The sequence below is a fragment of the Tursiops truncatus genome, chromosome 9, assembly GCF_011762595.2.
Source record: "Tursiops truncatus isolate mTurTru1 chromosome 9, mTurTru1.mat.Y, whole genome shotgun sequence".
In the NCBI taxonomy this organism is placed as follows: domain Eukaryota; kingdom Metazoa; phylum Chordata; class Mammalia; order Artiodactyla; family Delphinidae; genus Tursiops; species Tursiops truncatus.
This window is the reverse complement of record NC_047042.1, coordinates 92,007,493-92,028,309: the sequence shown is the minus strand read 5'-3', so window position 1 is coordinate 92,028,309 and position 20,817 is coordinate 92,007,493. Positions and strand designations below refer to the sequence as shown.

Below are 20,817 nucleotides of genomic sequence, written 5' to 3'. Positions count from 1 at the left end.
CTTAGAGAAAGCTCTGTGCTTGATTCTTACTGGTTGCTAGGTGAATTGGGAGGCTGCCCAGCACAGTAACCCCAAGTAGGGCACAAGGGCTTTGTAGCAACCAGAACCATAGTGTCTTCTCCAGGAGAAGTTAAGCAGTCATAAGTGTATCCTGATGTCTCTGGACTGATGCTTCAATCCTCAGGAAACACTACAGAATGGCAAAGCATTCTGAGACCTGACCCTTCTCCCCTGTGCCCATCTTTTAACCTTGTGGCCCAGGCAACCTCCCACTGGGGCATCTCCTCCCCCACCTCGCTTTTGTGGGAATTGATCACAGCTGCGGGCCCTGGTGTTCCTCCACCCCCACTGTAATGCAAGCCAGCTTCCAGGGCTCTCTTCCTAGGACTTCCTTCAAAAACACTGCCTGTCCTCCAACCAGCAGATGCTCAGTAAGGCTACACATTAAGGGGCAAGCGAACTTGAAGAGTCATCCTTAGCATCCCCAGAACCACAGACTGTTCTCTGCATGTTCCTAAGAAACCACCAATCCCAGCAGGACCCACCCCCATAGAAGGCTCCTCTAGCCTTCACGAGTCGGGGAATAAAATTTCGACAGGCTACACTCAGAATAACCCCTTCTTTTCTCTTCCACCATTTATTTTGGGGGAAGAGCTGCCACTAGCTGTATTATATACAGAATCTGACCTTTCCTTATAGTGTTTCAAGAGGCAGAACTTTTGTTTAGAATATTGGTGGAGCTGGAAAGCAAGAGGGATGTGACGCTGCCAGCACTGCCCACCTGCCATGTGGCTCCTGACACTCTGGGTTCCACAGGTGCCAGCTAACGAGGTGGCAGTGGGAACCAGGTGTGGAACATTGGGACCCAGCTGCAACAGCGAATCAGACTATTCAAAAAACAAACAAACAAAAACCACTTGTTAGGAGAAATCACAAACAGTGGCAGCACCTAGCTACATGGCCAACAGGTGATGTAGTGAGTTGTCATCAAACTGAGTACAGTTGTCCTTTAGCTCCCTGTGTTCCAGTGAAATGAATGAATTTCTTCTTTCTTTTGTGACATTTATTCACCGGCCCGATGTATCTAGCTCTGGCGTTGCTCATCATTATCTTCTCAACTTGTTCCAACACCTTCCCAGTCCAGCTGGTTCACACTCACTGCACCTAAGCCAGGCACACCCTGTCCCCCAACCCCGGCCCTGCAGGGCTTCAGCCAGGAGACACAAAGCGCTGCAGCAGCACAGAGAAAGGAGAACCCATTAGACTTTCTCCTTCTAGGGATGAGGCCAAAAGAAAGCAGAAGGGCGGGAGGCCTTTTCTTTGAGTTGGGAAAAAACAGTTGTATTTTTCTATTGCAGCGACTGAGAAAAACCCAAAGGCTTCTGGCCGGGCCTCTTCGTACCTCCATTCCTCAGTGTGTATCTCTTTACCACCCCAAGTCTGCAGAACTCCTCTGTCCCCACTCTCCCCCCATCCTGAATGCAGAGGTTACTTTAACCTCTTTTATTTTATTTATTTATTTATTTATTATTATTTTAATTTTATTTATTTGTTTATTGGCTGCGTTGGGTCTTCTTTGCTGTGCATGGGCTTTCTCTAGTTGTGGCAAGCGGGGGCTACTCCTCGTTGTGATGCATGGGCTTCTCATTGCAGTGGCTTCTCCTATTGTGGATCACGGGCTCTAGAGCGCAGGCTCAGTAGTTGTGGTGCATGGGCTTAGTTGCTCTGTGGCATGTGGGATCTTCCCGGACCAGGGCTGGAACTCGTGTCCCCTGCGTTGGCAGGCAGATTCTTAACCACTGCGCTGCCAGGGAAGTCCCTACTTTAACCTCTTTTAGCCTCGGGCTTGTTAGTATAAAATTCAAAAGACGATGCACTCCATCTCTAAAATCACTCCCAGGACTAAAATTCTGTGATTCTATAACTTCCCTGGAGTCAAAAATGCTTAAATCACATCTCTGAAATGTAAACTGACTCTTTTTTGTAATATTTATTTATATATTTATGTATTTATTTTTGGCTGCATCGAGTCTTAGTTGCGGCATGCAAGATCTTTCGTTGCAGCTCATGGGCTTCTCTCTAGTTAGGTGCAGGCTCTCTAGTTGTGGTGTGGGCTCCGTAGTTGTGGCACATGGGCTTAGTTGCCCCACAGCATGTGGGATCTTAGTTCCCCGACAGGGATCGAACCCACGTCCCCTGCATTGGAAGGCAGATTCTCAACCACTGGACCACCAGGGAAGTCCCCTGTAAACGGACTGTTAAACATGAGTGCTGAATTTTTATTCTCCTTTAGTGAATTGACTAAAGTGAGAGTTTCAAAGACTTGCTGAAGAGACCATGGATGACAGCGTCTGTGGCCTGGACCATCGCATGATCCACTCTTTCTCCAAGTAATATTTAGGAACTTAACAACAAATGTGCTATAAAAAGAGGTGGATTTCATGCACAAGGCTTCCTTCAGGGAATTCCTTCTTAGGGTCTCTTTTAAGGGACTCCCTCTAGTCACTTGGAAATGAAAACCAACATCCTAGTAAAACACGTAAATGTCAAAATTCCAACTCAACCATCACTGTCTACCTGTCTCCACCCCCCGCCCCCACCAGTTCTCTCGTCCAAATCATTGGCTTCCAAGCCTTTTTACTGCAGTCCCCAATAAGAAATACATTTTAGGGACTTCCCTGGTGGTCCAGTGGTAGAGAATCTGCCTTCCAATGCAGGGGACGCGGGTTCGATCCCTGGGCGGGGAACTAGGATCCCACATGCCACGGGGCAACTAAGCCCGTGTGCCACAACTACTAAGCCTGCGCATCTCAGCTAGAGAGCCCACGTGCCGCAAACTACAGAGCCCATGCACTCTGGAGTTCACACGCCACAACTAGAGAGAAGCACACGTGCCGCAACAAAGATCCCACGTGCCACAACTAAGACCCAATGCAGCCAAAAAAATAAATAATTTTTTAAAAAGAAATACATTTTACATTCAGACCCAATATACCACCCACATAATACACACAGATAGTCATTTACAACTGGAAAAAATGCAACATATTCTCTTATTTTCTATTCTATTCTTTCTGTGGTAGTTTTGGGTTTTTTGTTTGTTTGTTTGTTTGTTTTGCGGTACGCGGGCCTCTCACTGCTGCGGCCTCTCCTGTCGCGGAGCACAGGCTCCAGACGCGCAGGCCCAGCAGCCATGGCCCACGGGCCCAGCCGCTCCGCGGCATGTGGGATCCTCCCGGACCGGGGCACGAACCCGCGTCCCCTGCATCGGCAGGCGGACTCCCAACCACTGCACCACCAGGAAAGCCCGGTAGTTGTTTTTAATGCTAATAACAACCCACTGAAATTATTTCAAGACCCCCAGTGGGCTGTAAATATAGTCTGCAAAAACCTGTTCTAGACACAACTATCCTTGTTTATAGTTTAATGTCCTTCTAGTTTTCTAAGTCATGACCTCACACCCATGGTACTTGAGCAGATCAAATTTGTAGACTGGCCACACACAAATACAGATTAGTCCTAAAAATCAAAAAGATTTAGAATAAAGTGAATTCAACACATTCAGTGATCTATATAGATCAAGGAAATTAAACATAAATGGTAAGCAATTCACTAAAAGTATCAATGTTCTTGATATCTAGGAGAAAGTGATGCCTTAAGAAAAAAAGCTTCTGTGCTTTTCAAGAAGATCCTTTGAAAGGCAGGAGTCACTTCACCCCAAGCTGCTGGCTGAATTATTGATGTTGCTCTCCTTGGTATAAGTCTGAACTTTAGTCTGTCTCACCCTTACTCAGCTAATAAAGAAGGTATTATAGTGATAAAAACAAAAGTGTTGGGGTAGCATCTTTCTCATTTTGGGGGTGATCATTTGAAAGAAAACACAAGACCAAATGTCAGTGAAATATGTGGATGCTATGCTACTAAGAGGCATTTCATGACTCCAGTGAGTATTAGGAGATTGACTATTTGCTAAGATTGAGAACAGGAAGGTTAGGAGACATGCTGATAAATGGACAAGATTCAACATTACCCTTATTAGGTTAGGGGCCCCAAAGTCGGAGCAGGATAGAAAAGAGGGCTAGTGTATATTTTAAGGATGTCTCAGGGGGTACTAGATTCAGAGGAACTCACTAGATTCAGAGGAATTTAAATGATTTGGGGGGGATTGCTTTCTTTTATATATATATAAATTTATTCATTTATTTTTGGCTGTGTTGGGTCTTTGTTGCTGCACACGGGCTTCCTCTAGTTGTGGTGAGCGGGGGCTACTCTTCGTTGCAGTGGGCGGACTCCTCATTGCGGTGACTTCTCTTGTTGTGTAGCACAGGCTCTAGGCGCGAGGGCTTCAGTAGTTGTGGCATGCGGGCTCAGTAGTTGTGGCGAGCGGGCTCTAGAGCACAGGCTCGGTAGTTGTGGTGCACGGGCTTAGTTGCTCCGCAGCATGTGGGATCTTCCCAGACCAGGGCTCAAACCCATGTCCCCTGCAGTGGCAGGCAGATTCTTAACCAATGTGCCACCAGGGAAGCCCTGCTTTTTTTATTGCAGTAAAATATACATAACCATAAAATTTACCATTTAAATCATTTTTAAGTGTACGATTCAGTGGCATTAAGTACATTCACGGTGTTTGCAACCATCACTACTATCCCTTTCCAGAGCTTTTTCATCATCTCAGCTATGACTCTGTACCCTTTAAGCAACAATGCAACACTCTCCCTTCCGCCAGCCCCTGCTAACCTCTATTCTACTCTGTCTCTATGGATTTGCCTATCCTAAGTCCCTCATATAAGTGGAATCAAACAATATTTGTCTCTTTCTGCCTGGCTTAATTCATTTTTTTTTTAATATTTATTTTATTTATTTTTTAGGCTGTGTCGGTCTTAGCTGCGGCTAAGACGCAGGACCTTCTTTGAGGCATTGCAGGCTCTTCATTGTGGGGCGTGGGCTTCGCTCTAGTTGTGGCGCTTCGGCTCTCTAGTTTGTGGCACACGGGCTCTCTAGTTGAGGCGTGGGAGCTCCGTAGTTGTGGCCTGTGGTCTTAGTTGCCCCGCGGCATGTGGATGTTAGTTCCCCCACCAGGGACCAAACCCACATCCCCTGCATTGTAAGGCGGATTCTTTACCACTGGACCACCAGGGAAGTCCCTAGCCAATAACTTTTAATCCACCTCTTTTTTCCTTAAGTAAACCAGAGCTAAGTGATTTTTTTAAACGGCCTCAGGAAAGTTTTATGACAATGAGATTATAGGTGCCTGACATCATGGGAACCTAGTAAAGGAGCATTCATCTATCCAGAACTCAGCTTCCCTGCAACTTTAGGTAAACAGAGCACAGCTGAGAACCAGGGCAAATGTTCAAAAGATGTCCTAACAAATGAAATGCTGGTTACAGGGCCCTGAAGATGACTTGGTATACTCACAGACGAATCCACTGGGCCCTCACTTTTGTTTTATTCTTACCTTAGACATTTCTAACAAGCTTCTGAAGTTTCCAATCCCATAGCATTTTAGAAACAGCATATTAGAATGAGAGGAGAGGGGAGCTGCTGTGAGCAGGCTCAGTAGCGATAAGAAATGGCTGCAAGGAAGAAGAGAAAGTCTGCTCTCACTCATCTCGGAAGGCCGCCAGTCATCACTGCGCTGCGGCTCCGCTCCACAGAACTGATATCAAAGTGATAATCCCAAATAATCCACCCTTCATTCAACAAACTGAGTTTGAATCCAGGCACTGAGCAAAGCGCTGTGGATCACGCACGATTCATAAGGCCCAGCGTTTGCCAATAAAAGGCTACATTATGGGACTTCCCTGGTGGTCCAGTGGGTAACACTCCACGCTCCCCATGCAGGGGGCCTGGGATCGATCCCTGGTCAGGGAACTAGATCCCACATGCATGCTGCAACTAAAGATCCCATGTGCCACAACTAAGACCCAGCACAGCCTAAATAAATAAATAAATATATATTTTTTTAAAAGGCTGCATTATGATCATTCTGCTTTAAGAGAGACTATTTCTCTGAATGTTGTTATTTTTCTGTGTTTTGGATTCTGGGCAAGAAGCAACTGTATGTGAGTTTCACTTTTACACAAACCGAGCCATTTGGAGCGGACGGCTGCACATGAATACTGAAGGACTTACCCTGTTTTCCCTTGGTCACACCTAGGCTTTCGTGCTTGGCGGAGAGACTGTGTGTTTGCATACAAAGCATCTTCAATAAGAGAAGGAGTACCCATGAGAAAAGAGGCTTTTGTTGTTTGGGGGTGTTTTGGGAGGGAGAAGGAATGAATGGGAGCTGGAGTGTGAACAGCTCTCTCTGGCTTCCCCGTGGAGGCTGCCCACCTCCCCTAAACCGGCCCTTCCTCCCCTCTCTCCCCACTGCAGCACCCTGTCCACGTGCTGCCACGCGATGGTGGCGGTCATCTACCCCTTCACCTGGCAGCACACCTACATCCCTGTGCTGCCACCTGCCATGATCGACATCGTGTGCTCGCCAACCCCCTTCCTCATTGGGCTGCTCACCAGCTCGCTGCCGCTGCTCAGGGAGCTGCCGCTGGAAGAGGTGAGCTCAGGGAGGTCCCCTGTGCCCTGCCTGTGGGGCGGGGCAGAGGGGAGGTGCTGGCTGTGGCTCTGCCAGCAGGCAGGGTCGGGGAGCAGGGGGACCCCACAGCTTTGTCTGGGAGTTCGCTGCCCCAAGTCGGCTTCAGTAGACCCTCAGTGACTGCAGACTCGGTTCCCCTCTAAATGAACCTACTGCCATGTATACCCATTGAGAAGGGCAGCAATCAACAAGTTACCCAGATTTTAATACACCTAATCCGTAAATAGCCATCCACCCTATCCTTCCCTTCTCCACCCCGCAGCACCGGGGGAAGACAGCACACAAAGAGCGAACAATAACTGGAAACTATCTTTGGGCTAATAACGAAGTCTTGACAAAGACTGTGCTCCTACAAGGAGGTCCTTTTCCATATCAGTTAAAAAGACCACAACCAAAATGTTTTTAATGATCGCGTTCTGGATTTTCAAGTTAGCATCCAAGTGAGGAAAGCCCTTGGCATTTCTGTGGATGTTTAGTCCCAGCCCCTTCCTCTAAATAGTCTGTCCCCGTGTACTGAGAACTCCAGCAGTCAGAGCAGAACCGTGGGGACTGAATGACGCTGCGCAGTCCTGAACCCCCAGGGAACCCCTGGGCCTGAAATCCTCCCCGTGTCCCCAGATGCAGCTCCTCTAATTGCCCAGAGAGTCCTAAAGTCCCGTTAAATATTAACCATCAGACTCAGGTCTTTGAGTGTGGGTTTGTGAACTGCAAAGAGTTTGCCTGGGTACCCTCAATCCCGCAAATGGCTCAGTTCTACCCCAGGAGAAGGTGTGAGAAGGAAGGAGAGCGCTCCCTTAACTCCTGGGCCATGTGTCAGAGCCCATGATTCCCGCTGCTGGTGCAATCATGGTGGCCATCCAGGCCCCCTGCTCATCCTCCATCAGAGCCAGTGGCCCACGCTGAGGCCTGGGGCTCGGCCACTTGCATGATCCTATGAGTGAGCGCCTCCTTAAGTTTCGTGCCCTAGGCCCTTCACTTGCTTCACCCTAGTTGTGGCTCTGGGTCTCAGCCTCACTCTGAGGAGGGAGGAGGGAGGTGCTTTAGCCTGAAAGCCTTGACTCATGGAAGCCCAGCACCTGTAGCTTGACTTACTCTCCCGTTGGGTCCAGTCCTCTGGGTCTCTCCCCTCCTACCCTATTAAAACAAATGACAGGGCTAAGTGTGTCACTGGGAGGTAGGAGGAGGGAGGCCTGGCGGGTGGGGGTGTGACAGAACCGAGTGGAATGGGAACGATGGGGGGCTGTGGCCTCTAGCGCCTCCTCAGTGACCCACACGCTAAAAAACAGTCTGAGTGGCTTTGCCTCAGCCAGTCCGAGAACAGGGCAGGGAGTCCAGCTTGTGGCCCAGACACGTCCCAGCCTGCAGTTACAGTGTTGAAAGTGTGTGTTTCTGGAAAGCCCTTTGCCCCACCTCCCCTCTTCATCGTTTGTGGCTACAGTGGCAATGTCAGGAAACCACAAATGGCCCCCTCCACCCCCAGCCCTGCTGCCACTCTGGGTGCCAAGAAGGAAGAAGGCTAAGAGTCCATCTCTGTATCCCGGAAGCCCTGGTAACAATAATAGTCCCTTTTCCTTATCTCATAGGTCCTTGTGGTCGATCTTGTCAACAATCGGTTCCTCAGACAGGTGAGTAAGAAGTGCAGCTTCAACCCACTGCTTGCTCTGTTTTCAGCTCTTTGTTGTTTGGAGCTCAGCTTTCCAGCTACGGAAAGGCTCCCTTGTGTGCCTGAAATTGCACAACAGGTCAAGGGGCTTGGGCAGTCCCTGGCCAGGGCTTGACTGAGGATAGGACAGAAGACGGGGCCAAAGAGGAGGGCTTTGGACAAAGGATCGATTCCCACGTGTTCTGTCACAAAACGGTTTACTGACAATTAGAATCTTTGTATAGGTTATAACTATGGACACTTGTCTTTTTTCAACATGCTTTTCAATAATATTTGATAACAAATTTCATGATACAATATGAAGTGGAAAAATCAGGATGCAAAATTGTATACACTATTTTGCTGACCTTGTTTTTTTAAAAAAAAGAATAGAAACAAGAAAGAAAAAAATATATATATATATATATAAAACTCTAAAAAAGATTGAAAGGAAAACTCACCAAAACATTAATTCTGGTCTTCTTGGGATGGGAGACTGAAAAGGAGACAGATTATGAGTGATTTTTAATTGTTTTGATACTTTCATATATTTTCTATAATGATTATAAACTACTTTCATTATCAGAGAAAGTAATACACAGTTAGTTTCTTGTTATCACTTGCCAGAAAGGCCTGACTCCTATCAGGTCTTGCAAAGAATCATTACATAAAGGCTTTCTGGGCATTCTGAAGGACTGCTTTTACACTTGGAATGGCCACTGAAAAGTTATATATGTTAATGCCTGTTTTTTATCATTAGTTCCATCTACTTTCACTTCCCAAAGCCCCTCTGGGTAGGCCCATCCCAAGGCCTTCCTGCTTTGAGACCCAGATCATAAAGCCAGCTTTAAAAAATACTGGTTAAAAAAAAAAAAAAAAAAATACTGGTCATCTGCCCTGACCCGAGTCCCCGGATTAGAACTAGCCACCCCATGGGGTGGGAGGTAGGGGACAGTGGGAAACATTGATTGAGGAGCCACTAGGTGCCAGGCACTTTCACAAATTAATTGTGTTGCATTTAATCTCCCCCCAGCTTTATTGAGATATTATTGACACATATCATATGTAAGTTTAAAATGTACAGCATGATGATTTGATGTACATACACGCTGAGAAATTATAACCACAGTATGATTAGTTAACCCCCCATTGCCTCACATAATTACCTTTTTTGTGTAGTGATAACATTTAAGATCTACTCTCTTAACAACTTTCAAGTATATGTTAACTATGGTCACCAAACTGTACATTAGATTCCCCAGAATGTATTCATTTTATAGCAGGAAGTTTGTACCCTTTGACCAACATTTCCCCATTTCCCTCACCCCTCAGCCCCTAGTAGCCACCATTCTACTCTCTATTTTTATGAGTTCAGTTCATATATATATATATGTATATATAACTTTTTTTTTTTTTGGCTGCACTACGGGGCTTGCAGGATCTTAGTTCCCTGACCAGGGATTGAACCCGGGACCCTGGCAGTGAGAGCACTGATTCCTGACCACTGGATGACCAGTGAATTCCCAGAGTTCAGTTTTTTTAGATTCCACATATAAGTGAGAACATACAGTATTACCTTTTGCTGTCTTATCTACTTCACTTAGTATTAGTCTATCCATGTTATCACAAAAGTCAGTATTTCTTTCTTTTTTTTTTTTTTTGCGGTACGCGGGCCTCTCACTGTTGTGGCCTCTCCCGCTGCGGAGCACAGGCTCCGGACGCGCTGGCTCAGCGGCTATGGCTCACGGGCCCAGCCGCTCCGCGGCCTGTGGGATCTTCCCGGACCGGGACATGAACCCGTGTCCCCTGCATCGGCAGGCAGACTCTCAACCACTGCGCCACCAGGGAAGCCCAGTATTTCTTTCTTTTTTATGGCTGAATAATATTCCATTGTGTGTATGTGTATCTATGTGTATATATGCACATACACACGTATATACACGTACATACACATCTATAAAAACGTCTATTCATGTCCTTTGCCCATCTTTTTTTTCTATTGAGTTGTATGAGTGCCTTATATACTTTGGATAGTAACCCCTTATCAGATATATGCTTTACAAATATATTCTCCCATTCTGTAAGCTGCCTTTTCATTTTGCTGATTGTTTGTTTTATTGTGCAGAAGCTTTTTAGTGTGATGTACTCTCACTTGTTTACTTTTGCTTTTGTTACTTGTGCTTTTGGTATCAGATCCCAAAAAATTGTTGCTAAGATCAATATCAAGGAGCTTTTCACCTATATTTTCTTCTAGTAGTTTTACAGTTTCTGTTCTTACACTTAAGTCTTTAATCCAATTTTTTTTAATCCACATAATTTTTGTGAGTCATATAAGATGGGGTCCAATTTCATTCGTATAAGATAGGGGTCCAATTTCATTCCTTCGTATGTGGATGTCCAGTTTTCCCAACACCATTTATTTAAGAAATCAGCCTTTCCGACTTCCCTGGTGGCACAGTGGTTAAGAATCCGCCTGCCAGGGCAGGGGACATGGGTTCAATCCCTGGTCCGGGAAGATCCCACATGCCGCGGAGCAACTAAGCCCATGTACCACAACTACTGAGCCTGTGCTCTAGAACCCATGAGCCACAGCTACTGAGCCCCCATGTCACAATTACTGAAGCCCATGCACCTAGAGCCCATGCTCTGCAACAAGAGAAGTCACCGCAATGAGAAGCCTGCACACCGCAAGGAAGAGTAGCCCCCATTCGCCGCAACTAGAGAAAGCCCACACACAGCAATGAAGACCCAGTGCAGCCAAAGATAAATAAATAAATAAATTTATTTTTAAAAAAAAAAGAAAGAAACCATCCTTTCCCATTAAATATTCAGCTCCCTTGTCAAATATTAGCTGACCATATATGTACGGGTTTATTTCTGGGCTCTCAATTTTGTTCTGTTCGTCTATATGTCTGTTTTTTTGCCAGTACCATACTATCTTGATTACGGTAGCTTTGTGATAAAGTTTGAAATCAGGAATTATGATGCCTCCAGCTTTGTTCTTCTTCCCCAAGATTGTTTTGGCTATTCAAGGTCTTTTGTGGTTCCATACAAATTTTACGATTGTTTTTTCTATTTCTGTGAAAAATGTCATTGGAATTTTCATAAGGATTGCATTGAATCTATAGATGGCTTTAAGTAGTATGGACATTTTAACAGTATTTATTCGTTCAATCCATGGGCACAGAATATCTTTCCATTAATTTATATCTTCTTCAGTTTCTTTCATCACCGTCTTATATGGTGCATTTAATCTTCACGGTGAGGTAGATACTGATTGGTAGCCCATTTTACAGGTGGGGAAACTGAGGCTCACATAGCTTGTAAAAAGTGGAATCAAGATTCAAACCTCAGACCTCTAGTTCTAAGTTGTGTTCTTTCCACTAAACCAGGAACCCTGCCAGGCCTGCCCTGCAGTGTCCAATGTGTCCTGCTGGCCAGGATGCAGCCACCATCCCCAGAAGCACCGGGGCGATGGCCCACCTGTTTTTTCTGCTTTACAGATGGATGACGAGGATTCCATTCTGCCCCGGAAGCTTCAGGTAGCCCTGGAACACATTCTGGAACAGAGGAATGACCTGGCTAGTGACCAGGATGACAGGTCCCCAGACTGCAAGCGTGGTAAATGCTCATCCACCTCCCAGACTGCACCCCCTCTTCCATCATTGGAGTCAGGGAGCAAATGGACTATGGGCATCTGTCCCACTTGGCACTGGGTTAAGCAGGAAAATAGGCAAGAGAGGTATACAGGGAGAGAGGCTGGGCGCTCATCCCCTCTATCAGGACCTCATTCTAACAATGAGCTGTGGGGAAGACTTGTCCCACCCCATTTTGGCCCTAAAATATCTGTTTAAAGGTGGGAAGAAATGAATGCTCACTGTGGGTAATCTTTTTGTGGATCATTGCAGTTTGCCATCCAGGGAGCTAGCATCCTTGTCTTAGTGCCTGGCTTGTCCCAAAGGCTCTGCCTCAGCCCTCCGCCCTCACCGGTCCTGGTCCTTCCCCATTTTGCTCAGGCCCCAAGTCCAGCCCCTTGAACGAAGTGGTATCCGAAGCCTTTGTCCGCTTCTTCGTGGAGATCGTGGGCCACTACTCGTTGTTCCTGACGGCGGGCGAGCGAGAGGAGAGGACCCTGCAGCGAGAGGCCTTCCGCAAAGCCGTCTCCTCCAAGAGCCTCCGCCGGTTCCTGGAGGTCTTCATGGAGACCCAGACGTTCCGGGGCTTCATCCAGGAGCGGGAGCGGCGCCGGCAGGATGCCAAAGGTCAGGAGGCATGTTCCCTGTGGGGGGCTGAGGCAGCCAGAGATGCCCAGACCCCGGGTGGGTGTTGAGCAGGGTGGAAGGTCGGGGGCCAGGGCACGGATGGGAACAGCATGCAGCCTTCTCTGGAGGACGTTCATTCTCGCCACCTCTGAGCTGGGGAAACTGCCCCTATGTCCTGCCGTCTCCTCAGGCGTCGCTTCCCCTCTGCTTCCCATTCCCAGAACCACACTGCAGGTTCTGGTGGCAAGTTCCCTCCTGTTCTATTCTCCCCAGCTCAACGAAAGTCTCAAGGACACCCTTCCCTTCCCCTCCCTTTTCCTCAGGCCTCCTCTGGTTCCCTCTGCCCTGCTTCCTCAGCCTCTCCTCCGGGACCTGGGGATGGGATAGAGGAGGAGAGGACGGCCCCACGCCCTCCACTGTACGTGGTGCCACTGAGCCCAGCGGGCTGGCCATGGGGGAGGCAGGACGGCAGAGACTGCCCCAACCTGTGGAGTTCGTGGGTCATCGCTCCGCGAGACCGCCCAGCCCCGCCCCAGCCCTCGCTCCGTGAGGTTCCCCTGTCTCTCCTAGTCTCCCTGTCCCTGTTGCTGGACTCCATCACGCTTCTAGTGATGGAGGAGCAGGGAGTGTGCACCAGGAGGATGAAACCGTTCCCATCTCTTTCTTACATCATTTTAAGTCCTTGTGGGAATCTAAAAACTAGAAATGTCAGTAAAGGCTATCCCAGATGGGAGCTAGACCCGAGAAGGGGAAAGATGCTCAACACTGAGGAGATGCCTCACAGTGACCAGGGTGGGGGCCAGGGAAGCAGCTGGCCCAGGCCTTGGTGTCCTCTGGGGCTGCGATTGCAGAGACTGATCTGAGGAACCAAAGCTCTGCATTCCCAGAGCTCTTTGCAAGGCAGAAAGGGAGTCTGTCACACTTGAGGCGTTCTGATGAGTGCTATCTGAAGAGACAAAAGAAAATGGATTAGCAAGTATGAGTCCCACAACTCCTGGTGAAAGGATTCCTTTTAATAGAAGACCTGCTGGGTACACAGATCACTATTTGATAGAGAGAGCGAGACATAAGGCTTAAAAGTAGCACAGAAGGAGCCCCGTCTGTGGAAGATCAGTAAGAGATGAAGACAGCGTGCCTGAGGCTCCAGTCCCGGGTGAGAACTGAAGGGCCCTCAGAGGTGGCCTGCCCGCCCTCCTGAGTCTGCAGATGGCAGCCGGGTTCCCAGGAGGCCAAAGCACTTGGCCAGAGGCCCTCTTGTGGGAGAATGCGAGGAAAAGGGAGCCCTCAGGAGCTCCCGAGCCAAGGCCGTCTGGTTCATCTTTGAAACCGCGGGCCTGGCACGGTGTACATGCTTGCAAGGCGTTTGTCCAGTAAAGATAGGATTACACATACGAGCTAGCTTTACAGCTTTCCAAAGACACTTATTGCACAGGTTGGACAATTATAAGGGCAGTACAAGCCCTTATAAATCTCATGATTCAGAGCATGTTTATAGGAGCAACTTCATCTCAGAAGCAAGGTTTCTCTTTCCTATGGCAGTAAGGAAATGGATATGTCTAGAAGCACGAAGAGAAGGAACTAAAATGGCTGGGATTTCTCTTGTCAACAGGTCTTTTTGAGGTCCGAGCCCAAGAGTACCTGGAAACACTCCCCAGTGGAGAACACAGTGGTGTCAACAAGTTCCTGAAGGGACTAGGTGAGGCCTAGGGGTCTCGGTTCCCATCAGCAGCCTCCGGACCATGGGGTCTTGGCCAGTTCCCTCCCCTAGAGCCGGGGCCTAATAATGCAGAGCTCTGAGGCCTGCACCGAGTGGGCCAAGTCAGCATTTTACCCACCTGTTCTAATCTGTCCCCAGATCGTAAGCAAAGGACGCAAATGGCCCCCTCCCTGCTTTCCTGGGCCCCTGGCTGCCTTGCTGTTCTTTCACTATTATCTCCCACACTCTTAAACCTTCTGGGGTATTGGGCTTAGAAGCATGAGGAATGGAACCAGAGAAAGATGTCTGGCAGTAAAGACCTGGACCAGCCTCCAGATGATGCCCCCAAAAGGTGGAAATGTAAGAATTTTCATAAGGACTGCAGTTAATCAGGAAAAAGGCCCTTGCTAGGAGAGGGAGCAGGAGAAGAAAGCGAAAAAGGTGAAGGAGGAAGCAGGCCCCAGTAAGGAGGAACTGCGGTGAGGAGGACCCCACGGAGGACTTGCAGGGGGCGTGCCGGTGCCTCAGCCAGGATGGCCAGCTGCCTGGGAAGGGACCGCCTGCCTCCCGCGCTGCTGGGAGTTTTCTCCTCACTTGGCTCTCAGGGATGTGTTACAGTCAGTGCTTCCTGTATCACCGTTTCAGAAGCAACATCTACAGCTCTGACATGCTTCCTTTCAAAACTCCCCAAGTCTGAGGAAGACCCCTTTTCACTGGGAGGCACGAGGAGGGCAGCCAGGCAGGGCGAAGTCCCCCAACTTCTCCTGAGCTCTGGGGTGAAGCTCTGGGGGGGGCGGGGAGGCCACACTTGTCTGCACTGCCTCTGGGGTGAAAAGAGCAGGATTTAACTCAGCCCCTTTGTCTGCCTGGTGAAATGTTCTCACTTTCTTTTTTTAGGCAATAAAATGAAGTTTCTCCACAAGAAATAGCCCTCAATCCAGCCTCCAGGGAGAACTTTTCCTAGGGCAACCGCGTGTCTTAAAAACAGTCCTGGTGGTCTTTCTGAAATGTTGGGTCCTTGGTTGTCCCAGGGGCTGGGATAAAGGCCGGGATGGTTTCCGGCCACCACTGGGCTCTCCCCAGAACCCGGGACCCCCCGAGCCACCGGAAGGTGCCGCTTCTTTAGAACAGCACTGGAAATGGGACCTGAGACCAGGCACATTCAAACGGATTGTTTTGGTTGTTGGTTTTGGGTTTTTTTAATTTTTTTTATCTTAGATATTAAAAAGAAAAAAAGAAAAGTGTTTGGGTTTTCCTTTTATTATGCCAAGGCTAAGACAACTGTCCTGCCCTGTGTCACCTCTCCCTGGTTCATCCTGCTTGGCAGTTGTGCTCTGGAGCCAAGAGGAGGAGATGGGAAGGGGCGGCCCCCAGGTGCTCCTCTGGGCAGAACTGGGGACAAGTGCGGGGTGAAGGGGGGAGCACGGTGGCGACGCCTACAGACACTACAGACACCACACCACAGGTGTCAGGACGGGAGTCCTCTTGGGGAAAGGACTGGCAGGTAGTGGAGTGGAGTCAAATCTGTGCTGAAAAGGGAGAAAGAGAACAACAGTAAAAGGATTTGGGTTCCTGGGATGAGCTGCGCTCTCAGGCTGGCTGGTGATGCCACCTGGTGGCCAAGGCCACTTGCTGTCATGCCACTGATTCCTCTGGTCCCAAATGGACCTGACTTTTCTGGACGGCCTCTTTCCTCTTAGAAGCCATAGAGCCGTCCCCTGCCCAAGCAGCCCATGACTTTTAGAGGTACACACAAAAAGAGGAAATCTCCTCGTAAGATCTGTTAATAAAATATTCTTAGGGTCCTAAAGTTTATGATGCTGCCTAGAGCCCATCTTAAAACATGTGAGCCACTGCTTTGAGCCCATTCCTATTTATACTATATGAAATTTCCCCATCTCAGTGTAGGGACCCAGAGCAGCGTACATGAACTAGTACATGTTCAGGATGAATGCAGGGACTTCTGTTGTTGATGTTATCAAGGCGCATCAAAACCTTGGGGACAGCTTCCTCAGACTTGTGCGGCCAGAGGGGAGGAAGCGGGGGTGCAGGAGAAGGCTGCATTCCGGGGGGCGCTGTCCTGCAAGGCCTGAGGCAGGGCGGCAGGAAGAGACCAGTCGGCAGCACAGGCACGTTCTCAAAGCAGGCCTCCGGGCCACCCCCCGGCCAACCCACTGCCTGCACATCCCACTGGTGGATTCCCTCTGGGTGGCACCAGGAACCCTGCAAGAACACACGAAAGGAATGTGCTCTGACCTTGGCAATGGCCCAGGGGCCTGTGCTGCCTGGCAGAGGTTTTGTTTGTTTGTTTGTTTTTAATTTTTTGGCTGCGTTGGGTCTTCATTGCTGCACGCGGGCTTTCTCTAGCTGCGGTGAGTGGGAGCTACTCTTTGTTGCAGTGCGCAGACTTCTCATTGCGGTGGCTTCCCTTGATGCGGAGCACGGGCTCTAGGCGTGTGGACTTCAGTAGTTGTGGCACACGGGCTCAGTAGTTGTGGCTCACGGGCTCTAGAGCGCAGGCTCAGTAGCTATGGTGCACAGGCTTAGTTGCTCCATGGCATGTGGGATCTTCCCAGACCAGGGATCAAACCCATGTCCCCTGCATTGGCAGGTGGATTCTTAACCACTGCACCACCAGGGAAGTCCCCTGGCAGAGGTTCTTGACCTTTAAGGAGTTGGGAGCAAGGGGGTCTTCTGAGGAAAAATAAGAACAAGAGGAAAATAAGGAGAGGTTGACCTCTCATTCTACATTAGGGGTTCTTAACTAAAGTCATGGACCCCCCAAATTGTATCCGAGATTTGGTGTGTCCATTCGTTTTTGAGGAGAGAGGATCCATAGTTTACATCAGATTCTCAAAGGGGTCCAAGGCCCCCCAAAAGGGTAAGAATGAGACTATGCATAACAATTAACCTGGGTAGATATGTGTGGTTGGGGGTTGGGCGAAGACTGAAAGAGACTCTCTGAGTGTTTGGACTCAGGAATTTGTAACTAACAAGCTCCTCAGATTAGTTAACTCTATTAATACCAATATTCTGCCCAAAGATGATCACTTTTAATATTTTATAATCTACCTTCTTTTCTAACTTATTTCATATTATATTGTTTACACCTCCAAGTGAATAACTATACATCTTTTCAACACCTCTAATGGTCACATAATATTCTATTTTACAGATATACTAAAAGTTATTTTACCAGTCCTCTCATGCATGCAACGTATTTCCAATTTTTAATATCATAAGGAGCACTGAGAAAAGCATCTTTGTAAAAGTATCTTAGTACAGGGACTTCCCTGGCAGTCCAATGGTTAGGACTCTGTGCTTCCACCGCAGGGGGCATGGGTTCAATCCCTGGTTGTGGAACTAAGATCCTACAAGCCACGCGGCGCAGCCAAAAAAAATAGTATCTTAGTCCATTGGCCCTATTTTCATTTTCATTTTTGCTTTAAGTAAAACATACATACAGAAAAGTGCACAGATTATGAAATATACACAGCCTGACAAACTTTCACAAATGATCACATCTGTGTAACCAGCACCCATATCAAGAAGCAGAACATCATCGGACACGGTTCAGCTTCCCAACATCCCTCCCATCCTACTCTAAGTTGAAACTAAATCAACTAACAAGTTGTCTACATTTTGCAAAGTGGTAAATTGGGCTGGGGAGGATCAGAGACAAAAGAGAAAAGTAGGTTTGTGATCTCTGCTCAGTCTAGGGTAGATCTGGATGGATCATGCTCTTTGGGTTCAGAAACAAAGCATGGCCATAAAGCATGGGTGTGTTAGACCAGATCACAACCACTCAACCTTTGGTTCTTGCCTCACACCAACCATCTGTCCAAGAACCAAGTCCTCTAATTCCAGTAAAACTCATACAGTTTCCATAAAGAATATGTGTTTAGAAGCATTCCATTATTGTATTTCAATTCATGGTCAGTTACCTGGCCACGAAAAACAGTTGGAGCAGGCTTGTTGGGTGGATTTTATTGCTATGGAATATCAGAGACACTGGTGGGCAAGGGAAGGGGTGAGTGGGAGCAGGTGCAGCTGGCATGTCTCGGGAAGAGGCCGGAGAGAGCAAGTCTGAGCGAGAATGCGGCTGTCACCACTGCTGAGACAGACGAGGGAGAAGGAATTCTTAGGAATTACCACACAAACCTCTTCTCACTCAGACCAAGAATAGTGATAAGATCTGCCCTCTATTGAGCACTTCTTTTTGCCCATTACTATGCTGAGTTCATCACATGTGTTATTTGATCACAAGAATGTAAGCCCCTGAGGGCAGGGGCTATGTCCATCACGTTCACTGCTGAATTCCCAGAGCCTAAAACCAGCGCCTGGCACAGAGTTGTCTCTCCGTAAATGTTTGCTGACCAAAGAAACAATTCCCACAACAGTACTAAAAGTGGTACTCGGATGCTAACGCACATATATGGAATCTAAAAAAATGGTACTGATGAACCTAGTGGCAGGGCAGGAATAAAGATGCAGACGTTAGAGAATGGACTTGAGGACATGGGGAGGGGAAGGGTAAGCTGGGACGAAGTGAGAGTGGCATGGACATCTATGCACTACCAAATGTAAAATAGATAGTGGGAAGCAGCCGCATAGCACAGGGAGATCAGCTCTGTGCTTTGTGACCACCTAGAGGGGTGGGATAGGGAGGGTGGGAGGGAGATGCAAGAGGGAGGGGATATGGGTATACATGTATACGTATAGCTGACTCATTTTGTTTTACAGCAGAAACTAACACAACATTGTAAAGCAATTATACTCCAATAAAGATATAAAAAATAAATAAAAATAAAATATACGGATAAAAAATTTAAAAATATAAAAAATAAAACTGGTACTATACTGTCTCTATCGCAGGCAGCAAGTTCAGTAGAGATGGATGCATACCCCACAAAGCCAAAGGAGTACTTCATCAAGGGGAGGCAGTCTGCTACTGACCGTAACAGCCATTCCTGGCATCTCAGATAGCTTGTTTTCAGCACAAGCACCAAGCTCCTAGGAGACCACATTAATAATCAGAAGGTTGCTTGGTGAGTAGGAAGTCAGAGCAAAGGGTGGTGGAGAGTCTGGAGGAACGTCTCCCCAGGAGGGGAGGGGAGCCCAACAGACTTTCCCATCTCACCGAGGGTCTGTTTCCCTGGGCAGTGCTCCATCTGCCCTGCCCTGCTGACTCCTTGATCCTTGGCACTTCCCCTGCCCCCGCCCCCTGCCCTACATTTCTTTTTTTTTTTCCTCTTTATTTTATTGGGGGGAAATTCACATAACATAAAAGTCCATTCATCCATCGATGGACACCGGGGTTGTTTCCACCTTTTGGCTGTTGTGAATAGCGCTGCAACAAATATGTGTATGCATGTATTTAAGTACCTGTTTTCAATTTCTTTGGGTATATACCTAGGCGTGGATTGCTGAGTCATATGGTAATTACCACATTTACATTTTTGAGGAGCCATCAAACTGTTTTCCACAGAGGCTGCACCATTTTATACTCCTGCCCACAATGTATGAGGGGTGCCCCCTTTCCTATGCTCCCTTCCTTTCTTCAGAGAGATTCCAGCTTTCTTAGGTATATCCTTCACCTTCCAGCCATACCTCTCAAAGAAGCCCCATGTTTCTCAGGGGTGATTGACATCACCTGCATCAAATCTGCCTGGGGTACTAGTTTAAAATGCAGGTGCCGGGGATCCACCTTGACTTATCTGGGGCTAAGGCCCTAGAACGCTTGATTGGTTGGGAGTCCCCCAAGTATCTTCAAATATGTACAGGTCTCTGTCTTAGGTATCTCACTTCTTCAGGTGACCCATCTCCTCCCTTATATACAAATTCTCCCTTGAGTTTCACTGACAGAGAGTAATCTTAGCACCAAGTTTTGGAGGTAAGGCTTTTGCACGCATGGCCTGAGTTCAGCATTACATAAGAGCTTCTAAAGTGCTTTAGAGAATAAAAGCATTGATGAAAGCTTGCAAGAGCCCACAGACATGGTGAATTCAGGTTTGTTTGTATGTTTTTTTTTAAAAAGGTCCCATTACTCTAGTTACCTTGCCTCGGCTTAAAAGCCAACCCAAGGCGGTACAGGTTAGGCTCCCCAAAATCCCGAGGAGAGATCGCTGTGGGCGTGAACTCAGAGGAGGGCAAGGCGGGCCGGAGCTGGCAGCTGCGCTGAGACTTCAGGCGGGCTTGATGTGAGCTGAGTTCAGAGCCTGACTTGGATGTTTGGGAGGGGCTGAAACAGGTAGAGGAGGAAAGGGAGATTCCTGGCTGAGCAAAGGTTAGTAAGAAAAGCAGAAGGCAGGTGAGACGGGCCACTTAGCTGCTGGCACCTGTTAAGGCCAATTAACTTTACTCCCTGACTTGTCCAGTGACCACACCTCGCCCCTACCCAGCTCCTGCATGGGGTTCAGCTGCCAGCCTGCAACTTCCTTAGGGCTACAATTAACAGCGGCCTGGAGCCAGTTTCCCTGACAATGGGCCAGGGAGCGTCTCACCTTTGATCAGGGCTCCCTACCTGCCCCTCTTACTCTCCTGCCTACAGCCTTCACCCCTCCCCCCCCAACCCTAATCCTAAGAGCCCAGGTTAAGCCCTGCTACTGAACCTCACCACAGG

At 48.1% G+C, this 20,817-nt stretch overlaps 1 protein-coding gene across 9 annotated transcripts in view; it reads left to right on the top strand.

The window, feature by feature from the left end:
* Nucleotides 1-19,234, top strand: part of DENND2A (DENN domain containing 2A) — a 108,774-nt gene extending 89,540 nt beyond the window's left edge. The window contains exons 15-20 of one of the 9 annotated variants that reach the window (XM_073809993.1): nucleotides 6,379-6,556; nucleotides 8,179-8,220; nucleotides 11,630-11,858; nucleotides 12,254-12,499; nucleotides 14,109-14,195; nucleotides 19,071-19,234. In XM_073809993.1, coding sequence (XP_073666094.1) covers nucleotides 6,379-6,556; nucleotides 8,179-8,220; nucleotides 11,630-11,858; nucleotides 12,254-12,499; nucleotides 14,109-14,195; nucleotides 19,071-19,150 — 862 coding nt within the window. In that variant the 3' untranslated portion in view covers nucleotides 19,151-19,234. Of the gene's footprint in view, nucleotides 1-3,641; nucleotides 6,557-8,178; nucleotides 8,221-11,629; nucleotides 11,859-12,253; nucleotides 12,500-14,108; nucleotides 14,196-15,092; nucleotides 15,437-19,070 lie in introns of those variants that run through there. The other 8 variants (XM_073809996.1, XM_033863362.2, XM_073809994.1 and 5 more) reach the window with 8 other exon arrangements.
* The last annotated feature ends 1,583 nt before the right edge of the window (nucleotides 19,235-20,817 follow it).